We start from the raw sequence: 21,641 nt of genomic DNA on the forward strand, positions 1-21,641 counted from the left end.
GCCAGAATGGAATTCTCTTCCTTTTTTTTCCCCCGCCTTTCAAGTTTTTAAAAGGGAGAATTCCTGACATATACAAAGTATTTAAAAGAAAAATAAATACAGTGGACTCCCATGTAGCCAATATCGAGCTTCAACGGTTGTCAACATTTGGCCCATCTTGTTTCATTAGCTCTGCCCTCCCCTTTGTTCTGGAGTATCTTAAGGCATGTTCTAGACACCATATAATTTCACCCATATATACTTTTTTTTTTTTTAAGATTTTATTTGAGAGAGTGAGCAAGAGAGAGCAAACAAGCAGGGGCAGAGGCAGAGGGAGAGGGAGAAGCAGACTCCCCACTGAGCAGGGTGCCCGATGTGGGGCTTGATCCCAGCATCCTAGGATCATGTCCTGAGCCGAAGGCAGATGCTTAACTGAGCCACCCAGGCGCCCTACACCCATATATACTTAGATATGTACCTTTAACAGCTGAAGATTTTAAAGACTATAATGGAACTAAGATCTCATCCAGCAAAGCTAACAGTCCCTTATGTGACTGGTCCGAGGCAGGCTTCCTCAGCCTCAGCACTGTCGGCCTTTGGGGCCAGATCATTCTCCACGATGGGGCCACCCTATGCACTGTACAATGAGTAACTGCATCCTGGCCGTCCCCCCCCCCCGGAGGCCAGTAGCACAAAGTTGTGACCATCGAAAATGTCTTAAGACATTATCATCAAGTGTCCCCTGGGGACAGACTCAGCCCTGGGAAGAGCCAGTGTCCCTTACTGCAAGTGGTGCGGGATTTTCCGCAGCTCTCTAGGGGCCTGTTGTGTGTTCAGATACCACACTTGAGCCCGTGTTCGAGGGGCCTGGAGGGCCTGTGAAGCCCGTGCTGGGCCCACCCCCAAGTTTCTGATTCGGTGGGTCTCGGAGGGGCCTGGGAATTTGCATTTACCCAAGTTCCTAGGCAACATGATGCTGCCAGTGTGGGGACCACACACTGGGAACCGCTGTTCCCAAGCGTAGGGTCCTGATCAGATCCCTTCCTTGTCTCAGCAACAGCACTTCCAGTGGTGATTCCCCCTGCCTCTGGGGTCAGCTCCAGGGTCTTACAATGTCTGCTTCTCCCTCCTTAGAGATGCTAAACTTGGCCTGTGGGTTCCGCAGGTGACATCTCGAGCCCTCTGTCATAAAGTCCCCATCGACTTCTCACCTTGTGGCTTTGAGAGTGAGCCACTGATTGGCCTTGTCTGGGATGATTCATTCTTTCTTTCTTTTTTTAAAGATGTATGTATGTATTTGAGAGAGAGAAAGCACGAATGGGGGGAGGAGCAGAGGGAGAGAATCTGCAAGCAGACTCCCCACTGAGCACAGAGCCCCACACAGGGCTTGATCTCACAACCCATGAGATCATGAAACCAAGTGTCAGTCGCTTAACCCACTGAGCCACCCAGGCCACCCCTGGAGCCGTTACTTCATTCCAGCTTGCAGATGGTACCGTGCCACTCCTCCCTTTCTCTCTGGATCGGCTAGGAATAGAAGTGCATTTCCCTGAAGCATTGCTCCCCCATTCCTTAGGTGGGGGCGGGGGCAGGTGTGGTGTTGCCCGCCAGCCCCTCACCCAGCCTCTGTCTGCAGGATGAAGTCGCCCACACGGTCACCGAGAGCCGGGTCCTCCAGAACACCAGGCACCCGTTCCTCACCGTGAGTGGTACTTCCCTCTCAGGCAGGGCCTGGCCTCCCTGTGCCCTGTGCTCCATGAGAGGCCTGCTTCAGACGGGCCTCAGGAATAAGAGCCCAGTCCTGCCGCCATGAAGCACAGACTTCGTGTCGGCCAGGTGGCCAGGGCCAGACCACATGGCCTGAACCAAACCCAGGGGGTGGCAGCTTCTTCACAGATGGTGGCTTCCTGGCAGTGCTTCAGCTGACTGATGATACCACATTACAAGATGGCTCCAGGAGAGCATGGCTACTCTTCATGAGTTAGAGGCATTTAGCCCTGCTGGTCAAAGTGGGAACGTTTTTTTGTTTCTGTTTTTAAGTGTAATCCTAGAAGGAGATGTATTCTTGTGCTGCCTGTCAGCTTAGTCTGAGGAGACACCTCTTTGGGCCACAGTCTCCATCAAGGCCAGCAGCCATCAGTTAAATAGACCAGCTGGAGGATGGCTTATGAGATGGGTTGTTTCCTTAGCTCAGTGGCTGTCCAGGTGTATTAAGCCATGGCACTTGTTCAAATGAAATTCTGTGAGGTACTTTGATGTGGAAGACAGAGAATAGTAGACTTGTCATGAGCAGAGGGGTCACTCGGGTTCTCTGAGGAACTTTCTGTAGGGCTCCTTAGAGCATAGTTTGAGAACTGCTGTTTATTGTAGCAGATCACTTGTGCATCCTGTCTTTGGGGTTGGCTCCCAAGCTACTGCCAACTCCCAGCCAGCAAACGTGTGTGCGCATGTGCGTGCAACAAGCCTGACTGGAGAGGAAAGGTAAAACAGCTCTGGTGGCTCAGAACTGAATGTCTCCCTGGCCGAGCCTCTCAGAAGCTTAGCTGAAGGCTGAAGACAGCATCCTTCAGCCCAGTAGCCCTTTCACTGCTCTCAGGGCCTCAAGCTCACTCACGTACCCCAAAAGGCAAAGCTGAAGTTTGAGCCCCGGCTGCCAGGGTGGGGGGGTGTACCTGCAGAATCAGCAGAGAGCTTGCCTTCTTCCCACCTCCCATCTTGGCCACCTTCCTGCCCCACAGGCACTGAAGTACGCCTTCCAGACCCACGACCGCCTGTGCTTCGTGATGGAGTATGCCAACGGGGGTGAGGTGAGCCTCAGCTCCCCAGCCAGGGCTCTCACGTCTCCTTCCCAAGCGTCAGGGGAGCAGAGGGGAACTGTGGGTGAGACGAAGGGGGGGGGGGGGGCCTTGCTGGAGGCCCCCCGGGGCCCCCCCCCCCCCCTTTGAGGCAGGCATCATCACCTTCATTTTGCAGGCGAGGAGACTGAGGCTCAGAGAGGTTAAGTGGCTTGCCCAAGTTCACCCAGCTAGTGAGTCAGGGGTAGGATGCACACGCAGGCGCTGAGAGGTGTGGTGGGCTAGGGAGAGTGTCCTGTGAGGCTGCAAGGAAAATGTATGGGGAGGGGGGCGGGCAGGCCGGTCGGTGCTCTGCTCTCCCCAAGCTCTCCTGCTGGGAGGAGTCCGCCGCTCGTCACTGGGCTGCGCCAGCTCAGGCTGTCACCTGCTCCTCATCCCTCACAGCCTCCTCTCTGCACACAGGTGTCACCCACTGGCTCCAGATTGTTGGCTTCATCTCTCCCATTGGTCTCACGGCTTATTGTCACTTGCTCGTGACTTGTGTTCCTGTGCGTTCTTGCTGTCACTGCCTCATTCCCCCGTCCCCTCACACTGTCCCTCCTTACTCTCCCCTTGACGCCTCCTGACTGTCCTTCGCTCTGTGTTTTCCTCACGGGAGTCCGTCCCTGCTCACCACCTCTCACTTGGTTCTTCCCGCTGTCACTTGCAGGTTCCTGGAGTAGGTGTCACCGTGTCACTGGGCTGGGTGTTGGGGGCCAGTGGGCAGGGTCCTGTGTTTTGCTCCTCTGGGCTGAGGTCTGACCTCCTGCCCCTCCCTCCTCTCGCAGCTGTTTTTCCACCTGTCCCGGGAGCGTGTCTTCACGGAGGAGCGGGCTCGCTTCTACGGCGCAGAGATCGTCTCTGCCCTCGAGTATTTGCACTCGCGGGACGTGGTGTACCGTGACATCAAGGTGAGCGTGTGCTTGCCTCCTTGCCCCGGGGCCGCAGGGCTCACACCAGGGAGGCTGGACGTAGGCCCTCAACTCCGGACCTCCCCCTCCCAGGAGGGTCTACCCTGTGGGTGTTCCTGAGTCCACCTTGCTGTAGGATGCCAACCCTCCTGCCTAAGCTGCCCTGCGGGCCTTTCCGAGCCTCTGGTGAACACACACCTCTGTGCAGGGAGTCGGCGGGGTTAGGGGGGTGGTTATATCGGTCCAAGCACCGTAGGAGATAGTTGGGCAGAATCCACTGGAGCTGACTGTCCGTGTGCCCTGTGAGCCAGCCATTCCGCCCTAGGTTTATGCACGGCCGGGGCAGGGCCCTGTGTCCCCCTCAGAGCCTGGGCACACACACACTGCTGGAACACTGTTCACACTAGCCCCAGGCTGGAAGCAGCCCCAGGGCCCGCTGTCCGAGCCCAGCCAGAATGCACTGCAGGGCCTGCGGCCAGGCTCTGTGCAGCCCTTACTGAGTGAACCCCTGTGGCCGTGCGCATGCGCCGCCCAGGCTCACGTGGAAGGGAATCCGGGACGGACCGCATGCGGCTGTGTTTTTATAGGGGGCATGCTTAGGTGGGGGAACTGTAAAGAAAAGCGGAGGAGCAGAGGTTTTCCTCAGCTGGGGGGATGGTTAGTAACAGGGAAGGGGCACATGGGGGGTTTTGGGGGTCTGGGAATGGTCTCAACTGGTGGAGCTTCCACAAAGGCCCATTCAAATTGCCCATTTGTGTTTAGTTAAAAGTAGAGGAAGAAGGGCGCCTGGCTGGCTCAGTGGGCAGAGCATGCAACTCCCCATCTCAGAGTTGGGAGTTCAAGCCCCACATTGGGCCCAGAGCTTACTTTTAAAAAAAAAAAAAAAAAAAGGAAGAAAGCTAGTGTTGCTCACATGCCAGATTGGGAAGCTGCAGCCCACAGTGGGGCAGCAGGTGGGCAGGGCCTGTCTCCCATCTCTCCTACCCCAGCTTTTTTCTAGCTGCCCTGGGGGTTGGCCTCCCTCTGAGCCTCAAGGGCTTAACCTTGTGCTGGGGGTGTGTGCCCAGCTCAACCTGAAGGCCCTGGCATGACAGCTATCACCCCAGGCCAGAGCCCTCCCAGGGAATGGCTGGGGCACGTTCAGGGGGCAGGAGAGTGGCTGGCGGAAAGCGTTGGGAGGGTATGACCCCGATACATGGACTTTTCCTACAGCTGGAGAACCTCATGCTGGACAAAGATGGCCACATCAAGATCACTGACTTTGGTCTCTGCAAAGAGGGCATTAGTGACGGGGCCACCATGAAAACCTTCTGTGGGACGCCCGAGTACCTGGCCCCCGAGGTGCCTGCGGCTGGAGGTCCCCGGGCGCGCGAGGCCAAGGGAGGAGGGGCCCTCAGACCTGTGTGGTGTCCCTAGCTAAGACCCCTTGGATGGCCCTCCTTGGGTCCCTGTGAGCCCCATGGCCCCGGCGGTGGGGGGGCCTGGGCCCGGCCCCTCACTGCTCCTCCCCGCTCAGGTGCTGGAGGACAACGACTACGGCCGCGCGGTGGACTGGTGGGGGCTGGGCGTGGTCATGTACGAGATGATGTGCGGCCGCCTGCCTTTCTACAACCAGGACCACGAGCGCCTCTTCGAGCTCATCCTCATGGAGGAGATCCGCTTCCCGCGCACGCTCAGCCCCGAGGCCAAGTCCCTGCTTGCTGGGCTGCTTAAGAAGGACCCCAAGCAGAGGTGAGGGCTGGAGTCTGTCCTGTCCAGCCCAGTGCCTCCTGCTGCGGCTGTCCCCTCGGCCTGGAGGGGCTGAGTGCACAGGCGCGTGCCTGCGTATTGTTCCTCCAGCACTTGGCAGTCATCCCTGCCGCGGGCGCCTAGGGAGAACTCTCTTGGGGCCGGGCTTGTCCTTAGCGCTCTGCCCACTTGTTCTTTGGGAACACTGAGAGGGCAGCCCCGAGCCTGGCTGAGGGTGGCTGAGCCTGCCCTCTCGGCTCGTGTTCTGGACTCAGAGTCCAGGTTGCAAGATCCCTAGCCTCTGACCCTGGGCCTGTGAGCCCTCCCTCCCTGAGCCGCGGTTTCCTCCTCTTCGAAGTGGTCTGTGGTCGGGCCAGAATCACTAAAGGTTGTGCAGGGCCTGCGCTGAAAGCCTGTTGCCCAGAACCCGCTGGCCTGGGAGGCGGGTGCTCATGGCCTTCTCTGCCCAGGCTCGGCGGGGGGCCCAGCGATGCCAGGGAGGTCATGGAACACAGGTTCTTCCTCAGCGTCAGCTGGCAGGACGTGGTACAGAAGAAGGTGAGCCCCGCCACCCACCTGCTCCTGCAGGAGCCCCGTCGCTCAAGGGTGACCTTGGCCAGCTCCCCTGTTCCCAGGGTCCTGAGTCTGGGCTCCTTTCCTCCGCAGCTTCTGCCACCCTTCAAACCTCAGGTCACCTCTGAGGTTGACACAAGGTACTTTGATGATGAGTTTACCGCCCAGTCCATCACAATCACGCCCCCGGACCGCTGTGAGTGTTTGGCCCGCCCTCGGGGGGCCCTGGCTGGGTGTGGAGGGGTGGGGTCTGCCCTTGACCCAGTTCCGGAGAGTAAGCTCATGGGCCCCCTCCCTGAGTCTGGGCAGTTTGCCTGCAGTTTGCTTGCAGGGCTTTTTGCCTTTGGGCGGTGCACCTTTGGACCCAGTGAAGGTCACTGGGAGCCACTGGCCACAGCACATTCCAGAGCTCAGCGGGGAGAGGTCTGGGCAGGAGGCACATGGGAAGCTGTCAGTGCCGGGATGGCACATTCGTAGCTGTCTTTGGGGCTGGAGTGGTGCATTGATTCTGCACCTGTTAGAGTTCTTGCTCTCACTCACCCATTGCTGGGGATACAGCAGTGACTGAGACAACCTTGGCCCTGCCTTAAGGGAGCTTCAGGCCAGGTGGGGTGACAGCCCAGAGTGGTTAGGTCTAGGGTGTAGAAGCCCAGGGACTGGGGAGACTCAGAGGAAATGCCTGACCTGGCCTGTGAGTCAGGGCGGGTGGCTTCCTGGAGCAGGAGACATGGCAGCTGAGCAGAAGGAATGGCATGTGGGAATAGAGCCCAGGAGTAGGAGTGTTGCAGAGGCCGGAGTAGTCGCGGGGAGAAAGGGGTTCAGGGCCGGAGCAAGAGGATCTTGGGGGCCTCTGGGAGGAGCAGGGACTTCCTGTGTGGGGAGCCGGGAAAGGTTTGGTGCAGGAGGGGGCAGGGGTGCGCCTGGGCAGCTGGAGGCTGGATTGGTGGGGCAGCAGTGGCCGCCAGGGTAGGGGACAGGGCGAGGCCTGGGCTGGACCAGAGTGTGGCGCCAGAGGGGGGAGCGGAGTTGGCGGAGGGAGCAGCCTGTGGGCCCAGGCTCTGGTCGGGGGTGGGCCTCTGTCAGCGGGAGTCTCTAAGTCCTCCCTGCCCCGTCCCCACGGGTGGCCCGTCGGCTGGGGGGTTCATGCTCCCTGCATTCCTTCCTGAGCCCGGGTCCCCTTGCCCACTCCCGGGAGGGCACTCGGGGTGCTGGGCCCTCTGCAGGCCCGTTCTCCCCAATCCATCTCCACCCGCCCCCCACAGATGACAGCCTGGGCTCCCTCGAACTGGACCAGCGGACCCACTTCCCCCAGTTCTCCTACTCGGCCAGCATCCGCGAGTGAGCAGTGCCGCCGCCGCCGCCAGACGCCCGCTCGGCTGCCGTCACCACCCCGGGGGCCTGTCTCTCTGTTCTTAGACTTTATATTTTGCCTTTTTTTGTTTGCATCCCCATCCCTCACCTGCTCACCCCATTTCCAGTTTTTTCTTCAGCCCTCTGCCAAACTCACCTCAGCGGTCCCAGCAGCCCTGCCTCCAGGATCCTGTCCTGTCCTCACCTTTGTGCCCAGACCTGGATTTGGGAGACTCTCCACTGCCCACCCCAGGACCAGGCCTTCGGGCGGTTGGAGAGGTTCCGGTTTTTAGTCAACATAAGCCCCAGCGAGGGGCGGCGTGTGGAGCTGCGGGCCCCACCTGGGTCTCTGGCCGGGCGCCTGCCCCTGTGCCACTGCCTTCTCGTGGGACACCTCATGGGACACGACGCCCGGCGGACAGTGCCCTGGTGCTTGGGCTCAGGGCGGCCTGGCGTGGGCGGTCCGGCCCGGCCCCTCCCCCACAGGGGCAGAAAAGCAATAATGTCCAGGGACAGGCAGGGGGCCTTTGGAAGCCGCAGGGTTGGGGGTTCGGGGATCCCTCGTGTAGATGGGGCATGATCTGCCCCGTGGGGCATGAGGGGGGCCCGGGTGATGGGCACTGCCTCCTTGCCCTGCCTTCCTCAGCAACCCCCAGCTGCTCTCCTGACCCTGTGGATGAGGCAGGAGGAACATTTGGGGATGGGCCTCCCTGCTGCCCCATCTTGTGCCTTACCAGGGCTTGCTTCCGGTCGGCCTTCACTCCTGCTGGGCCCGGGGCTGGCCCCAGCCCTTGCCAAGGATGGGGGCGGGGGGCCGCCAGCTCTGCTGTTACACATCTCGCACCGAGACAGTGTTGGGCCCCGTGGACTGGGGTCGAAGAGGGGTTGGGAGTGGGGGAGGGCGGCCTCTGAGCAGGGGAGGCTCCAGGGCCCTCTCCTCCCTCCCCCCTCCCTGGGCCCCACGTTTTGCAGCCTTAAGGTGAACGTGTGTCAGTGCTGTGGGCACGTGTGTGCGGCCTCAGGCTGTTGTGTTTGTGGATGGCCCCTTGCCTCTGGGATGAGGATGCACACGGGGTGGGGTGTGTGTGCATGCGTGTTGGGTGTGTGTGTGTGAGGGCAAGCGTGTCCCGGCCTTGAATGCGTGGTGTGTGTGGGCTTGGGCCCTGTCCCCGGCCCGAGCATTTCATCCCGTAGGGGAGGGGTGCTGGCCTGGTGGGGGAGCCACACCTGGGGTCCATTTGCTGCCCAGCCCCCCTCCCCCCCCTCCCTTGCCCCCAGCATCTCCGGGTGTGTGGACTTTAGTTGTGGCTTTGATCTCCCTGCCCCACCTCCTGTACCAGGTAGTTCAGAGAGAGACATCCTAGGGTGGGGTGCAGGGTTGGTTTGGGTGGGTGGGGGGTCTTTTCCTTTCTGTGTGTGTATGTCATTTATTTGACAATTCTCTATCCTCCCTACTGGACTTCCCCATTCCTCCCATTTGTACGGTACAAGCAATAAAGACACTCGTTTCAGACGGGGGCCCGCTGCCCTGGGCCATTCCTTGCCGCCGGAGCCTGGCCCTGCTGACCCGCGCCCGGGACGTGTCCGCTGTGGCAGGACCTGGGCACCTGGAGTCGCGCTCGCCCTCTGGCCGTTGGGGTGGGCGCCCCTGTGGGTGGAAGCTGCTGAGGGGTTTGGGAAGCTTCCTGGGGTGTGCGGATACGGCGGGCAGAGACCATGTCAGGTCTTCGGAAGCTGCCCAGGTGAAAAGGGGGGGGGAGGACAAAGGTGGGGTAGTCGGGTGGGTGGCTCTGAACAAGGAGGGTGTGCGAGGTGTCACTGAGCCCTGGAAGTGAGCGTGAGGGAGTGGGTTCACTGCGCCCTTGGGCCCTAGAGCTGGGCATTGCCTGCATGTTGTCTTCTCCCTACTTAGGCTAAACCAGGGAGCCTTGAGGCCCCCAAATTCCAACACAGTCCTTGGTGTATGAATGGGAATCGTGGTGGCTGTCAGCTGGGGGCAGCTCTGGTTACAGCTCTCACAGCTCTGGGATCCTCTGATGGCCGCCCCCTTTAGCCTGGGATTCCTGTGCTTAACTCACTCTGCCCACACCTGGGGACCAGGGTGGCCCCCGCACAGGTGAATTGAATGTCAGACTTTGCCAGAAGGCAGTAGGGCTTCTTCACATGCATGGAGTCTCAGAGATCTTGAGTGAGGGTAGCAGAAAAGTCAGATTCGGTGCATAGGAATCTGCATTTGCTGCAGCTAAGACCCAAGGAATGCGTGGCTTTTTCTCACTTCATGTGGACTTTATTTAATTACAAAAGTATGTCCTGGCGGTCATAAGACAAGCAGCAGAGAAGCTTCTAGAGAAAAGCTGCCTAGTTTTCCCTCCAGTTGAGGCCCCTGAGGAGGCCGGGGCCAGTTGGTTTTCGCGTCACCTCCCTTGCTCTCCGGCGGGGGCTATCCTGAGCCTACCTCAGTCCGCTGGGTCACCTTGCGGCCCCCGGGTCCCCGGTGCGGGGCCCACAGGCTGATGAACCGCTTTCCTTGGGCAAACATAGCTCCCTCGCTATAGTGGTGCTTCCTTCTGTAGAAGTTTTCCCAAAGGGCCTTTCAGCTGGGGAGCATTTTAATAATAAAATTTTACCAATTGGAAGCCTTTAGTTTTGAGTGGGTTAATCTGTCTTTTGTCATGTGCTTGTGGGAAATTTTTCGTGGTGTGTGTGTGAGAAGAACGTGAGCAACACCAAAGTCTGAGGAAGCAAGTAAAATGAAAATGAGCCTGGATCCCAGCTCCTGAGTGCTCATCCTGGTGCTCGCTCGTTTCTTCTCTGCAGATGCACAGGGCACCAGATAAAGGTTCTTTCCCTTCGGTTTGGTTTGGTTTGGTTTGGTTTTTGCGTGGCTTGCCTCCCAGCTGTGGCCTACATTCTAGGGTGGCTGGAATTTAATACGTGTCCGATAGCTTTCCAGAGTGTGCTGATTCAGAGATTTTTACCATTATCTTTTAAATAATTGCAGGTGCAGGCTTGGAGAAGAAAACTTCCAAAGAATAGTACTAAACACAGTTCTAGGCCTGGAGCACCTTGTAGGGCCCCGAAGGAAGGACCCGCTCAAAAGCGGGCTAAGCAGATCCTCCCTGATGGGGGGTATGTGAAGGGACCTGGGGGCCCGTGGAAAGTACCCCGCTGGGCTGAGAGTTCTTGGAGCAGCAAAAGAAATAGCATAGCGCCGGCTTCTACCCAAAGTTCACGATCAGTGAGTTCACGAGTAGATAAATGATAAATGGCTGGAACAGACGTAACTGAACGGACTTCCAGGTAATTTCTGTAGATGCTGCGCCCCCAAGGTGGGGGAGCATCTCCCTCATTCCTTGCGTGTGGGCTGCAAAGTGACTTCCTTCCAAAGAGGACAGTATAGAAAGGGGGGAAGCAACTTTTCCATGAAAAAACCTGATAAACGTTACGTTAGCCGGTGATCAAGGTCAACATCAACCATGTAACTCCTGTTGGCAGGAAGTGCCCTTGATAGGCGTTGAGGGTGGTATCCCAGTTGGTCCATGGTTGTGACAAATGCACTACACTAGGAGGTTGGTAGGGGAAAGTAGGTGTGGGGTGCCCGGGAACTCTGTTCTCTCTTTGCAGCTTCCCATAAACCCTACTTTAAAATTTGATTTTAAAGGAAGTACAAAGCATTCTCATTGACCCTTCACACAGGTTCCTGTGACCATTTTCTGCTCACTCCCTCCTCCCCCTCCGTGTTTACATATCCGCCCTGAAGCGAGAACATTCTCTTGCACAACCACAGTTCAATTAACCAGGTCGGGAACTGAATACTGAAAACAACCCTCTTCTCTCAGGTCTTTATCAAATTTGACTAATGGTCCCACTCCTGTCCTTGTACACAGAAGAACAGTCCCCTGGCTGACTCCTGTTGCATTCGGTTGTCAGGTTTGATACAGTGCAGTTATGTCACAGAATGTCCCTCAGTTACGGCTTGTGGCCTGGTGTTTCCTCACGGTTATAGTCAAGCTACCTTTAACAGGAAATTTGAGAAATGTGCCCTTCTCCCTGCATCCTCTCAAAGAGGGAGAGGAGATTCTGTCCCATGACTGGTGATGACTTTGATCCCTTGCTTAAGGTGGTGTCTTGTCAGGTGTCTCCACTGGAAAGTTCCTACTTTCCCTTTGTAGTTAGTATCGTGTAGAGATACTCTGAAAATGTAGATATCTAGGTTTTGATCAAGTGTTCAGGCAAAGGGAAGGGCAAGCACAAAGGCCCTGAGGCCAGCAGGTGCTGGATGTGTTTGGGGAACATAAAGAGGGTGTGTCAAATAGAACGAGGGAGTGGGAGAACAGAAGGAAATGGGATTAGAGAGAGAACGATGGGCCGAAGGGACCATGTGGCCAAGGTAAGGAGTTTGGGTGTTACTGTGTGACAGGAAGTCATTGGTTCAGCATCTCACATTCCTCTGCTCACTTTTCCAGCCTTGCTGACCTCCCAGTGCCTGAAAATAGCAACCCCTTTCCTACCTTGGTGCTTTTGCTCATGCTATTTCCACCACTTGGAATATTCTCCCCTCCCTTTGCATTCCTGGCTCCTTGCCTTTCAGGTTTCACTCCAACATCACTTCCTCAGAGAGGCCCTCCAGGTCACCATTTCTAAGTTATGTGCAGCCTGTTCACTTACTCATCCAACAAATATCTGAGTACCTGCCACGTGCCAAACTCCGTTCTAGGCACTGGGAATACAGCAATTAAAAGAAAACACCAGACAAGCCTTGCCTTTCTGGAGTTCACATTCTCATCGGGAGGGAGGCAGTAAATAAGATCAGGCAGTAAGTGCTAAGGAGAGAGTGAGTTACAAAGAATGGTGATAGGAAATTCTCAGGATAGCCTTTTTCACAGGGAAGGTATCATCTGAGTAAATACCTTAAATGAGGGATCTCTGAGGGAGGAGCATTTCAGGCAAAGGAAACAGCCAGTGCAAAGGCCCTGAGGTAGGAGCGTGCCTGGTGTGGGTGAGAATGAGCCAGGAGACTGGTGGTAAGAGAGACACGAGTTGGGGGGAGGGTTGGGAGATGAACTCAAAGGTGTGTGGGGATGGGTGGGAGGATCAAAAAGGACCTCGTGGACTTTTGAGAGAGATGGGAGCCACGATGGAGTTGTGAATGGAGGCAGAGTGCGATCTGACTTGGGTGTGCACAGGATCCCTCTGGCTGCATGGGGACGGTGGGGGGGCAGACTGTGGGGTATGGAAACCAGGGAGCAGTGAGGAGTTCGCTGCGCTAGTCCAGACCCATCGCTGGCCACTTGTCTTAGTAGTTTTGAAAAAATCCTTACTTTACAGCTGAGGAAAGGGAGCCTCGGAGGGGCTGTTTCTGATCCTATAGTAAGTAGCAGGAAGAGGATTTGACTCCAGCTGCCTGACCTTAGCTTTGGAGGGGCCAGAGCCAATCTGCATAGTATTCGCCATCACCTCTGCACCTGCCTAGGTGAGGCGTGTTCAGCGCGCATGCACAGTTTAAAGCGCCGAGGCGGGTCTTTCGCTCCAGCAGGAAGAGGGGCGTTCGGCTTGGTCCCCGGACGCCAGCGTGGAGGATGCTGGTGAGATGCAGCAGCCAGGGTCTCGCCTCCTGGCCCGGGCTCCTCTCCAGGCGCTGACCCCCACCCCTCTCCCTTGCAGAGTCCCGCCGCCGCCTCCCCCAACCCTCCCAGCGCCCCACACCCCGACAGCATCCCCGAGGGCAGCCAGGAGAGGCCCCCTGGGCCGTGCGCGCCGCCGGGGCTGGCGGAGGCGCTGAGCGCGCTGGGGCTGGAGGGAGAACGCGAGTACGCTGGGGACATCTTCGCCGAAGTCATGGTGAGCGCGCCCCGGAGGGCAGCAAAGGGGTTCGGGTTAGACGAGGTGAAAGCTGGCCGCTGGCCCAGCACCCACCCCACAAGGCTTCCCAAACTCCCACCTCCCTGCAGCCCCTCCTACTTGTCCCTCGCATGTATTCGTTCACAAACACTTAGCAATTTATGAACATGTTTTTGAGCATATTCTAGGCCCTGGGGGTGCTGTGATGAACAACATAGTCTGCGCTCGTTGTGGACAACCAAGCAAACGTAGGCGGTAACAGCAGAAGGGAGACTGCAGTGCAGGCAGGGTCATCTGCAGATACCTTTGCAGGCCAGGCACCGTCCGAAGAAATACTGCAGGCATGAAGTTGTTCAGAAAGTGAGGTGGGGAGTGTCTCTCCCCAGCCAGGTACTGTTAGGAACTGAGAGACAGCTGTGATCCAGAGAGAAATACCTGCCCTTGTGGTACCAGCAGCCTAGGGAGGCAAACAACACACAAGGGAACACCAGACATCTCCAGACTGAAAATGCTAAGAGGACCATAAAGTGCTGACACAAAGCGGGATGGGTGCAGGGAGAATTCTGTATAGGAAAAGTCCAGGGAATTTGAGCTGTTGTTTCAACAGTGCAAGGAGCTGGGGAAGGACCATTCCAGGTGGAACCGAGCATAAGTGCAAAGGCCCTGGGGTAGGAACAAGCCTGTTCTAGTCTAGGGCTAGAGAAGGCTGGTGTAGCTGGAGTATGGGTTGTGAAGGGAGAGAGGGAAGAGGTGGTGTTGGCACAGGGGGCAGCACCTGAGAGAGCAATTAGGGTTTTCTCCTGAGGGTACTGGAAGCTGTGGAAGGGTTTTAAGCTGGGGAGTTCCTTGGCCAGTTTTATTATTTAGAAAGACCCTTCTGGGTGCTCTGAGGAGGATGGGCTGAGGCTTGGTGACAGCTAGTGGTCTGGAGACCCAGGGGGAGATGCTCAGGAGGAGCCGTGGCCATGGGGGCTACAGATTGGAGAGGTGGATTAGGGAGGCGTCCAAAACAAAGTCCAAGGCTCTAATGGGGGATAAGGAATAGAAACACATTTGGAAGAAGACGTTGGAGGCCAATTTCAGTGAGGCGCTCACGCTTCGGCCAGTTGGTGCAAGGAGGCTGCTGCACTGGGGGCTGGAGCTCAGGCGAGAAGCCGAGGCACAGGTGGAGAGAGTGAGGGCGTCCCTGCCCAACCGCAGGTGTGCCGCGCGCTGCCCCGGAGGGCCCTGCCCCCGACCGTGACGCCAGAGATGCGCGCGCTAGTGGTGGACTGGCTGATCCAGGTGCACGTACGTATCCGGCAGGGGGCAGGGCTGAGCCCGCGTCGCAGCCTAGAACCCTGGTGGTCACTCACGCCCCTCCCCAGGAGTACCTGGGCCTGGCGGGGGACACGCTCTACCTGGCGGTGCACCTGCTGGATTCCTACCTGCGCGCCGGCCGAGTGCGCCTACACCGCCTGCAGCTGCTGGGCGTGGCCTGCCTGTTCGTGGCCTGCAAAATGGAAGAGTGCGTGCTTCCCGAGGTACTTTCTGGAGTGGGGCTTGGGAAGGTGGAACCCTCGCTCGTTGCGTCACAGATGGGAACACCTCCTGTGTGCCGAGCTAGCGCTTTACCTATTCTTGGAATCCCAGCATATCTGTATGAGGCCTGATACAATGTGTCCCTTTAGCAGAGGAGGAGACTGAGGCCCGGAGAGAGGAATACCTTTGCCCAAAACAGGTGGGACTTGGACTCAGTTTTGAACAGTTATAGTGAGTGCCTGATCAGAACTCCGTGCCTTATCAGAGCTGCCAGGTGACGTACGGAGAAATATTTCCGTTTTATACACGAGAAAACTCCGTCTCAGAGTTTCAGTGATGTCCATGTCACACAGTGTGAAAATGGTAAGGTTTGAAGTCGAACGCAGGCCTTTCTGATTCTGAAGCCTGTGCTCTCCATGGCTTCCAGAGAACAAATCAATAGACCCATCTTACAGACCAGGAAATCGAGGTTCAGAACGGAGACTGAACCGATCCCAGGTGCTACAGGGCAGGGAGCAACCAGCCGGGGTCCAAGACTCTCCCACCTCTTTCCCCGCCATCCGCAGTCGGCCTCCCTCTGCCTCCTGGGCGCTGGCTCCTTCTCGCGGGCCGAGCTTCTGCGCGCCGAGCGCCGCATCCTGAGCCGCTTGGATTTCCGGCTGCATCACCCGGGCCCGCTACTTTGCCTCGGGCTACTGGCCGCGCTGGCCGGGAGCAGCCCCCAGGTGCCGAGGGGGAAGGGGGCACAAGGGCAAATCTCCCGCGGGTAGGGGCGTGGCCTGATCTCCCGGTGGGCCTTGGCAGGTGGTGCTACTTGCCACCTACTTTTTGGAGCTGTCTCTGCTGGAGGCCGAGGCCGCAGGATGGGAGCCCGGTCGGCGCGCAGCTGCGGCGCTGAGCCTGGCGCACCGCTTGCTCGACGGGGCGGGCTCCGGCCTCGAGCCCTCGCTTTACAGGTACGGCTCCAGGGGAGCGCCTCTGTGGCTACAGGAACCTACTTTCCTGGTCACTGTCTTTCCCCTCTCAGAGAATGAGAGACAATGGAGGGGGGCACCCAGACTTGATTTTTCTGGGTGTGAGAGGAAAGGGTGTGTCTGCCTAGTCTGGGGGTGTCAGAGAATGAGGTGTTTGTCCAGATTTGGGGACCCTTAACCTTGCCCCTGGGTGGAAGATAGCGTATCTTCCGGGCCTCGGGAGATCGAACTGCGTTCCAGGGTTGAGAATGAGAGATCTGCCAACCTCGGGTCCCCCAGCTCCCCTTGTGGCCGCAAATGGGGTGTCCCTTCAGCTGCCAGAGGGGCGCCCCCCCTTTGTTAACCAGGTCACTGGAGGCCAGGGTGAGTCCTCTTTTCTCCCAGCCCGTGCCCCCCCCCCCCCGCCTCCCCCAGGGTAGAGCTGGATGTCTGTCCATCCTCAGCCCCGCTCCATCCCTCCCCGAGGTTCCGGCTCTCCACTGGCTCGAGAGAGCCCCTGAACGGTCCTCGGGGACCCCAGGCAACGTGTCTTCTCAGCCTCGAGCCCCCCCCGCTCCGAGAACAGGTCGTCTTCACCGCTGCCCCTGCCCCCGCCTCAGTTTCTCCGTCTCCCCGCCTTAGCCCCGCAGAGTTGCGCCCGCTCAAGCCATGCATGGTCCGCGCCGCGCTCCGAGGCCCCGCGCCCGGCCGCGCCGCTATCTTCCTCAAGTACGCGCGACCCCAGCGCCAGGGCACCAGCCTCGCCGCCGCCCGCCTGCTCTGCCGCCCCCAGCCCGGGCCTCCCTAAGCCCGAGACCCCATCAAAAAAGACTGTCCGTGTGTATCCGTCTCCCACTTGAATAAAAGAGGTTGTTTTTTTTTAATTCTGAGCGCTCTCCGTCCTCATTGGGCGAATTCCGACTCCTCTCTCGCTTTTGATTGGTTACTCCCCAGGCTTCTCATCTTTCTGATTGGATGCTCTTTACCGAGTCCCTTAATGGCGGCTGGAAGACACGAAGCAAATTCTGGACCCCTCCGCCAGGGGGCACTGGCGGACTGCCGCAAGCGCGGCTCGGCGAGCTAAAACTAGGCTCCCCAGCGCAAACGTCGCTGGAGACAAATGGACAGAGATGCGGCAACCCGAGTGGCTCTCGGCCTCAGGGCTGGGAAGAAACTAGGAGGGATGGGGACTGTGGGAAGCTGCCCCACTCATAAGGAATGCTACCTCGATGTGGCCAGATTTTCAGATTTTGTTCAGGTGAAGCTGAAAATCTACAATTCCGTATCTCTACTTCCATATGTTAGCAACTAATTCAGTATTTTTTAATGGTTGCACAAGCCCAGCACATCACATGCTGGCCTGTGGGAGTCATCAGTTTGTGATAGTATGGGTCTTTGATAGCAAGTGTTCTATAAATGAGATCTGATGTACTTAACCCCTAGAGTGCCACGGTGTGAATGGGTATAAATTGTAGCACCGGTCTCATAGAGGTGTGGTGAGGGTGTGAGTTAATATAATATAGATGTAGAGCTTTAGGACAGTGCCTGACACCTAGTAGGTGTTATGGAATTACTAGCACTGCATCCTAGCAGGACTGCGAGCTAGGTACACTTGTCCCTCGTTTCTGCCGAACCCTCAGCACCTAGCTATTTAGTAAGTGCTCAGAAAATATTTGTTATAAATCAATGGATCTCCACACTTTTTAAATTAAAAACACGCCTGAGGTGATCTCAGGAATCCAACCTCAGGAATATATTAGACTCTTAACCAAGCTTAGGTTTGGAGGTGCAAGAGAGGAGGAAGTTTTTGCCCTGGAGATGTTCAAGGTTGGAGGACCAGAGGGGGAGAGACCCACTCGGCAAAGCTCGATAAGAGATAGAAGCAAATATGGCCATTGGGATGGAAGATGCTGTGTTCAGGTTTGGACCTGTCGGGTGGGACCTGCCATGTGGCCTCCAAGAAGAGAATGTGCAGTGCAGGGGGAGCGGAGAGTGGAAATCTAAGCTTGGTGCTTGGGGCTGAGGCCCAAGCCAGGGTCTTGCAGGGTGCAGGGGAGGGTGGTAATACATAAAGTTATTCACGCACTCATTCCTTCAACAACTATACATGGATGCTGACTCAGCCAGGCACTTAAGATCACATACCCCACAGTCTCATTGGTGATAAGAAACGGGTTGTTCATTGTCCATCCTGTGCCACGCCCTGTGCTAACTGCTTTATCTGCATAACATGATTCGGTCCCTACAACTACTCTGAAGTAAACTCACTTAAGTGTTATCCCCAGGTTACACAGAAGGAAGGCAAGGATGAAGCCAAGGTCCCACCACCAAGTAAGCAGCTAAGGAGAGTTGAAGATCAACTGTCTCATTCACCCTGTTTTTCTCTTAAAAGCCTCTCACGTGCTTTCTTTTCTGTACACTCTTGTATTATTGTGCTGCTCACTCTGGGCTGTCGCTTGTCTGCATTCCCACTGCTTTTCCTACCCAGTCAGTGAGCTCGAGGAGGGCAAGAAGCAGATCTCTTTTGTTCATTGAGTTATCCCCTCCTCCAAGAAGCCTTCACTCACCACCTCCGTCTAGGGCAGGCACCTCCTCTGGACCTTCACAGCCCGTTGTGCCTCCCCCACCCAGGGTTCGACCCCCCTATGCCTTTCCCGTCCCACCCTGGCCACTTTGCCAGAGCTTCCCAGGCTAGCCCATCAGGGCTGTCACTGTCTGGTCACTGGTCTGTCTCCCCGCTGGACTAGGGGTTCAGTAAGGGTAGGGGCTGAGGCTGTCCCAGTCCCTGCTCTTTCTCAGCATCACCCAGACCAGAGCTGGGCACAGAAGAGATATCAGTGAATATTTGTTTGTTGCATAGATAAACAAATGAGTTTCCAAGTTGCTATCATTGTCCTACGGTACTGATGAGGATAGAGAGTTCCAGGTAATTTGGGTGATTTGCCCAAGTACTACCACTAGTGAGAAATAAAAGCAGGGAATTGAATCTGGGCAGCCCGAGCCCATAACCCGTGTTCCTATCTAAATATGTGAAATGCCTAGGGATCTGAAAACCTGCTTTCCACGAGGTTGCTATCTCCCGGCTCTTTCCCCCAGACTTGTCTTTTCCTTCCAGAAAGCTTTGGGAGCTTTGGGCAGCGGGGAGCAGAGCAGGCAGGAGGGTGGGAGGTAAGGGGAGTGGGAAGAAGGGAGAGGCCGGTTGAACTCTCCCCAGGGCTGGGGCTGATTTGGAGGACAGAAAGGGAAAGTCCTGAGGGGTTCTCCAGACCCATAGGGGGCAGGCGGAGTCGGCTGCCGGAGGTGCGGGGGCGGAGAAAGGGTGGGGACCGGCCCCGCGGGGGGCGATGCGGTAGCTGCAGCGGCGGCCGCAGGAGTTTCCCACAATGCAGCGCGGCGCGCTGTCCCCGGTGCTGATGCTCAGCGCTGCCCCGGAGCCTCCGCCGCGCCCGCCTCCCGCCCTCTCCCCGCCGGGCCCGGGCCCCCGCCATGGCTCGGCTCGGCCCAGCCCTGCCCCCGAGCCGTCGGGGGGCCTGGGCGCGGCGCTCGACAGCAGCTTGCGGGCCGCCGTGGCGTTCAAGGCGGAGGGCCAGCGCTGCTACCGAGAAAAGAAGTTCCGGGAAGCCATCGGCAAGTATCATCGGGCACTGCTGCAGCTGAAGGCGGCTCAGGGGTCCCGCCCTGGAGGCCTGCCCGCCCCCTCCCCCGGGCCCGCCAGCAGCCCGGGGCCAGCCCGCCTCAGCGAGGAGCAGCGGCGCCTGGTGGAGAACACGGAGGTGGAATGTTATGACTCTCTCACGGGTATGGGGCCGTCGGGGCGGGGGGGGGGGGGGGGCGCAAAGGGTGCCTACGGAGAGGGGGGGGGAGTGACGGGCAACCATGAAGCCTTGGGCGGGGGGCTGGGGGCTTGAAGGGCGCAGACCTGGGGTTTGTGAAGGGAGACCCAGGAGCTTATCAAGGAGAGGGGTTGGGGTGTAGGGGAACACAGGGATGGAAGGGCTGGGATGCAAGAAATGGGCTTTGGGCTGTCACCTGCGAACCTCAGGTGAGAAAATCTTACCCTGGATTAGCGATTCAAGGCCCCATCCCTCACCTGAGATCTCCTTTAGTACTCTCCCCTGCAGAAACTTCCCAGCTAATCGCCCGCGAGCGCTTGTCTGTTTTCGCGCCCTCTAGCGGCGGCGCAGATTGATTCTATCCTGATTGGTCAGAAGATCGGCGGCCCAGGTGGACTGAGCAATCTCTTAGGCCCGGCTCAGCCACCGGAAAGGGCTGGGGGCTCCTGCAGCCTGAAGGCCTGGCTCCTAGCAGTCAGGTGAGGGCTGGGGGTGCCGCCAGGCTCTGCGACCACCGGTCCCGGTGTCTCCGCAGCCTGCCTGCTGCAGTCGGAGCTGGTGAACTATGAGCGGGTGCGTGAGTACTGTCTCAAGGTCCTGGAGAAGCAGCAGGGCAACTTCAAGGCCACCTACCGCGCCGGCATTGCCTTCTACCACCTGGGCGACTACGCACGCGCGCTGCGCTACCTGCAGGAGGCCCGCAGCCGGGAGCCCACAGGTGAGGGCCGGACGAAGCAGGGAAAGGGGCTAGAGCAGAGGAAACAAACAAGGGAGGATCAGGGCAGAACTGCTTCGAGGGAGAGCTGTGCCGCCTCCCCCAGCATTTACCTCTCCATCCACCTATTCCTTACACACCCACTCAGGCACGCACCCGCCATTCACTCACCCCTCCCCTCCCCCATGTTCCTCTGACATGCACCCAAGCACCTCCCATCTATTCAATCATTGACTCATCGATGCCTCCCACTCACCTACTCTGCCACTCCCTACCCACTCACCCCCCATCTCCACCCACCCCCCCATTCTCATTCATCCACTCACTAACCCATTCACACACCAACCCACTGCTCACGGAGCACTTGCAGGGAGGCCGACCCCAGGGCGGACACGGCTAAGAAATTTGCAAGGGTGGGGTCGGGTGGGGAGGCTTGGCAGAGCTGGAGGCTTGTTGCTTGCCCTCTAGGACATCATAGGGTGTGTGTGTGGGGGGGGGGACAGACACAATATCAGTCTTGTATTGAGGGCCAATGACAAGGGAACAGGACAGGTACAGGACCCAGGGCTGTGGGAGCAGAGGCAAGATGAGTTTTCTTGGTGAGAGGTTTGGAGGGAAGAGACTTGTCGCAGTTGTTGGAGGGTGGGCAGAAGTATGCCGGCCGTGTCTGAGCAGAGGCGTTCCTGGCGGAGCGCACAGCAAAAGCAAGAGTATGGAGGGGTGACAGGCCCCCCCGTTCCGCTTGTTGTGGCTGGGGCTTTGGGAGAAGGGCTCTGGCAAGAGCATCTGTGCGGGGGAGCCACTGAAGGCTGGGGACAATGAGGTGTGAGCTGTTGTGGCGCAGATGTCACCCGCTGCCCCGGGACACCCAGATAATGCCGTGCCCACCTCCCCTGCAGACACCAATGTCCTACGCTACATCCAGCTGACTCAGCTGAAGATGAACCGTTGCAGCCTCCAGCGGGAAGACAGTGGGACCGGGGCCGGGACTCGGGATGTCGTTGGCTAAGGCCAGCAGAAGGGGGCTTGCCCTCCCCGCCACTCCCACCTCACCATGTAACTCCCCCCCCCGACTCGTGTGTTTGCTGGTAAAGCACTTGTCACTGGTGACCATAACCTCTTTGTGTGGTGTTCTTGTGGGGACCAGGGAGGGGACGTGTGGCCTGAGCTTCACCCTCTGGATCAGAGACCCAGAGGCTCAGGGGGGGAAGCGTGGGATGGGGTGTGGGGGTGCCCTCCCGGGGATGACCCAGGATCAGGGCCCCGGGCTGGGGAAAGACACAGCCAAGAGCAGTAGGGGGCAGGGGTTACCTTTAATGCTGCATTTTGTGCCGAATCCCTATGATGCCCTGTCCCTGAGTATCCCTGCCCACCCTCTCCCCCACCCACTGCAGGGTGGGCAC

The 21,641-nt window shown here is 58.0% G+C and overlaps 3 protein-coding genes across 3 annotated transcripts in view; all 3 read left to right on the forward strand.

The window, feature by feature from the left end:
* Nucleotides 1–8,920, forward strand: part of AKT2 (AKT serine/threonine kinase 2) — a 48,314-nt gene extending 39,394 nt beyond the window's left edge. Inside the window, exons 7-14 of the mRNA XM_021701010.2 lie at nucleotides 1,616–1,681; nucleotides 2,718–2,786; nucleotides 3,602–3,724; nucleotides 4,937–5,065; nucleotides 5,241–5,455; nucleotides 5,923–6,010; nucleotides 6,119–6,221; nucleotides 7,288–8,920. Of these exons, the coding sequence (XP_021556685.1) occupies nucleotides 1,616–1,681; nucleotides 2,718–2,786; nucleotides 3,602–3,724; nucleotides 4,937–5,065; nucleotides 5,241–5,455; nucleotides 5,923–6,010; nucleotides 6,119–6,221; nucleotides 7,288–7,367 (873 nt within the window). The 3' untranslated portion in view covers nucleotides 7,368–8,920. The remainder of the gene's footprint in view (nucleotides 1–1,615; nucleotides 1,682–2,717; nucleotides 2,787–3,601; nucleotides 3,725–4,936; nucleotides 5,066–5,240; nucleotides 5,456–5,922; nucleotides 6,011–6,118; nucleotides 6,222–7,287) is intronic.
* A 3,948-nt stretch (nucleotides 8,921–12,868) lies between these two features.
* On the forward strand, nucleotides 12,869–16,499 carry CCNP (cyclin P). Its single transcript, XM_021700954.1, has 7 exons — nucleotides 12,869–12,890; nucleotides 12,972–13,216; nucleotides 14,417–14,506; nucleotides 14,584–14,739; nucleotides 15,304–15,462; nucleotides 15,542–15,693; nucleotides 16,333–16,499. Exons 1-7 carry the CDS (start codon nucleotides 12,869–12,871, stop codon nucleotides 16,496–16,498), a joined length of 990 nt encoding a protein of 329 aa, XP_021556629.1. The 3' UTR covers nucleotide 16,499.
* Nucleotides 16,500–19,073: 2,574 nt separating this feature from the next.
* On the forward strand, nucleotides 19,074–21,338 carry TTC9B (tetratricopeptide repeat domain 9B). The gene is made up of 3 exons (XM_021701089.1): nucleotides 19,074–19,488; nucleotides 20,059–20,241; nucleotides 21,138–21,338. The coding sequence occupies exons 1-3, from the start codon at nucleotides 19,074–19,076 to the stop codon at nucleotides 21,245–21,247; spliced, it is 708 nt and encodes a 235-aa protein (XP_021556764.1). The 3' UTR covers nucleotides 21,248–21,338.
* The last annotated feature ends 303 nt before the right edge of the window (nucleotides 21,339–21,641 follow it).

The sequence above is a fragment of the Neomonachus schauinslandi genome, chromosome 16, assembly GCF_002201575.2.
Source record: "Neomonachus schauinslandi chromosome 16, ASM220157v2, whole genome shotgun sequence".
Taxonomy (NCBI): Eukaryota; Metazoa; Chordata; class Mammalia; order Carnivora; family Phocidae; genus Neomonachus; species Neomonachus schauinslandi.

Bases quoted from the DNA above. Each gene is read 5' to 3' on its own strand.
- CCNP (XM_021700954.1), top strand. From the start codon at position 12,869: ATGCACAGTTTAAAGCGCCGAG. The intron at 13,217-14,416 runs GTGAGCGCGCCC...GCCCAACCGCAG, and splicing joins ACATCTTCGCCGAAGTCATG to GTGTGCCGCGCGCTGCCCCG. The intron at 15,463-15,541 runs GTGCCGAGGGGG...GGGCCTTGGCAG, and splicing joins TGGCCGGGAGCAGCCCCCAG to GTGGTGCTACTTGCCACCTA.
- TTC9B (XM_021701089.1), top strand. From the start codon at position 19,074: ATGCAGCGCGGCGCGCTGTCCCCGGTGCTGATGCTCAGCGCTGCCCCG. The intron at 19,489-20,058 runs GTATGGGGCCGT...GTGTCTCCGCAG, and splicing joins ATGTTATGACTCTCTCACGG to CCTGCCTGCTGCAGTCGGAG. The intron at 20,242-21,137 runs GTGAGGGCCGGA...CCTCCCCTGCAG, and splicing joins CCGCAGCCGGGAGCCCACAG to ACACCAATGTCCTACGCTAC.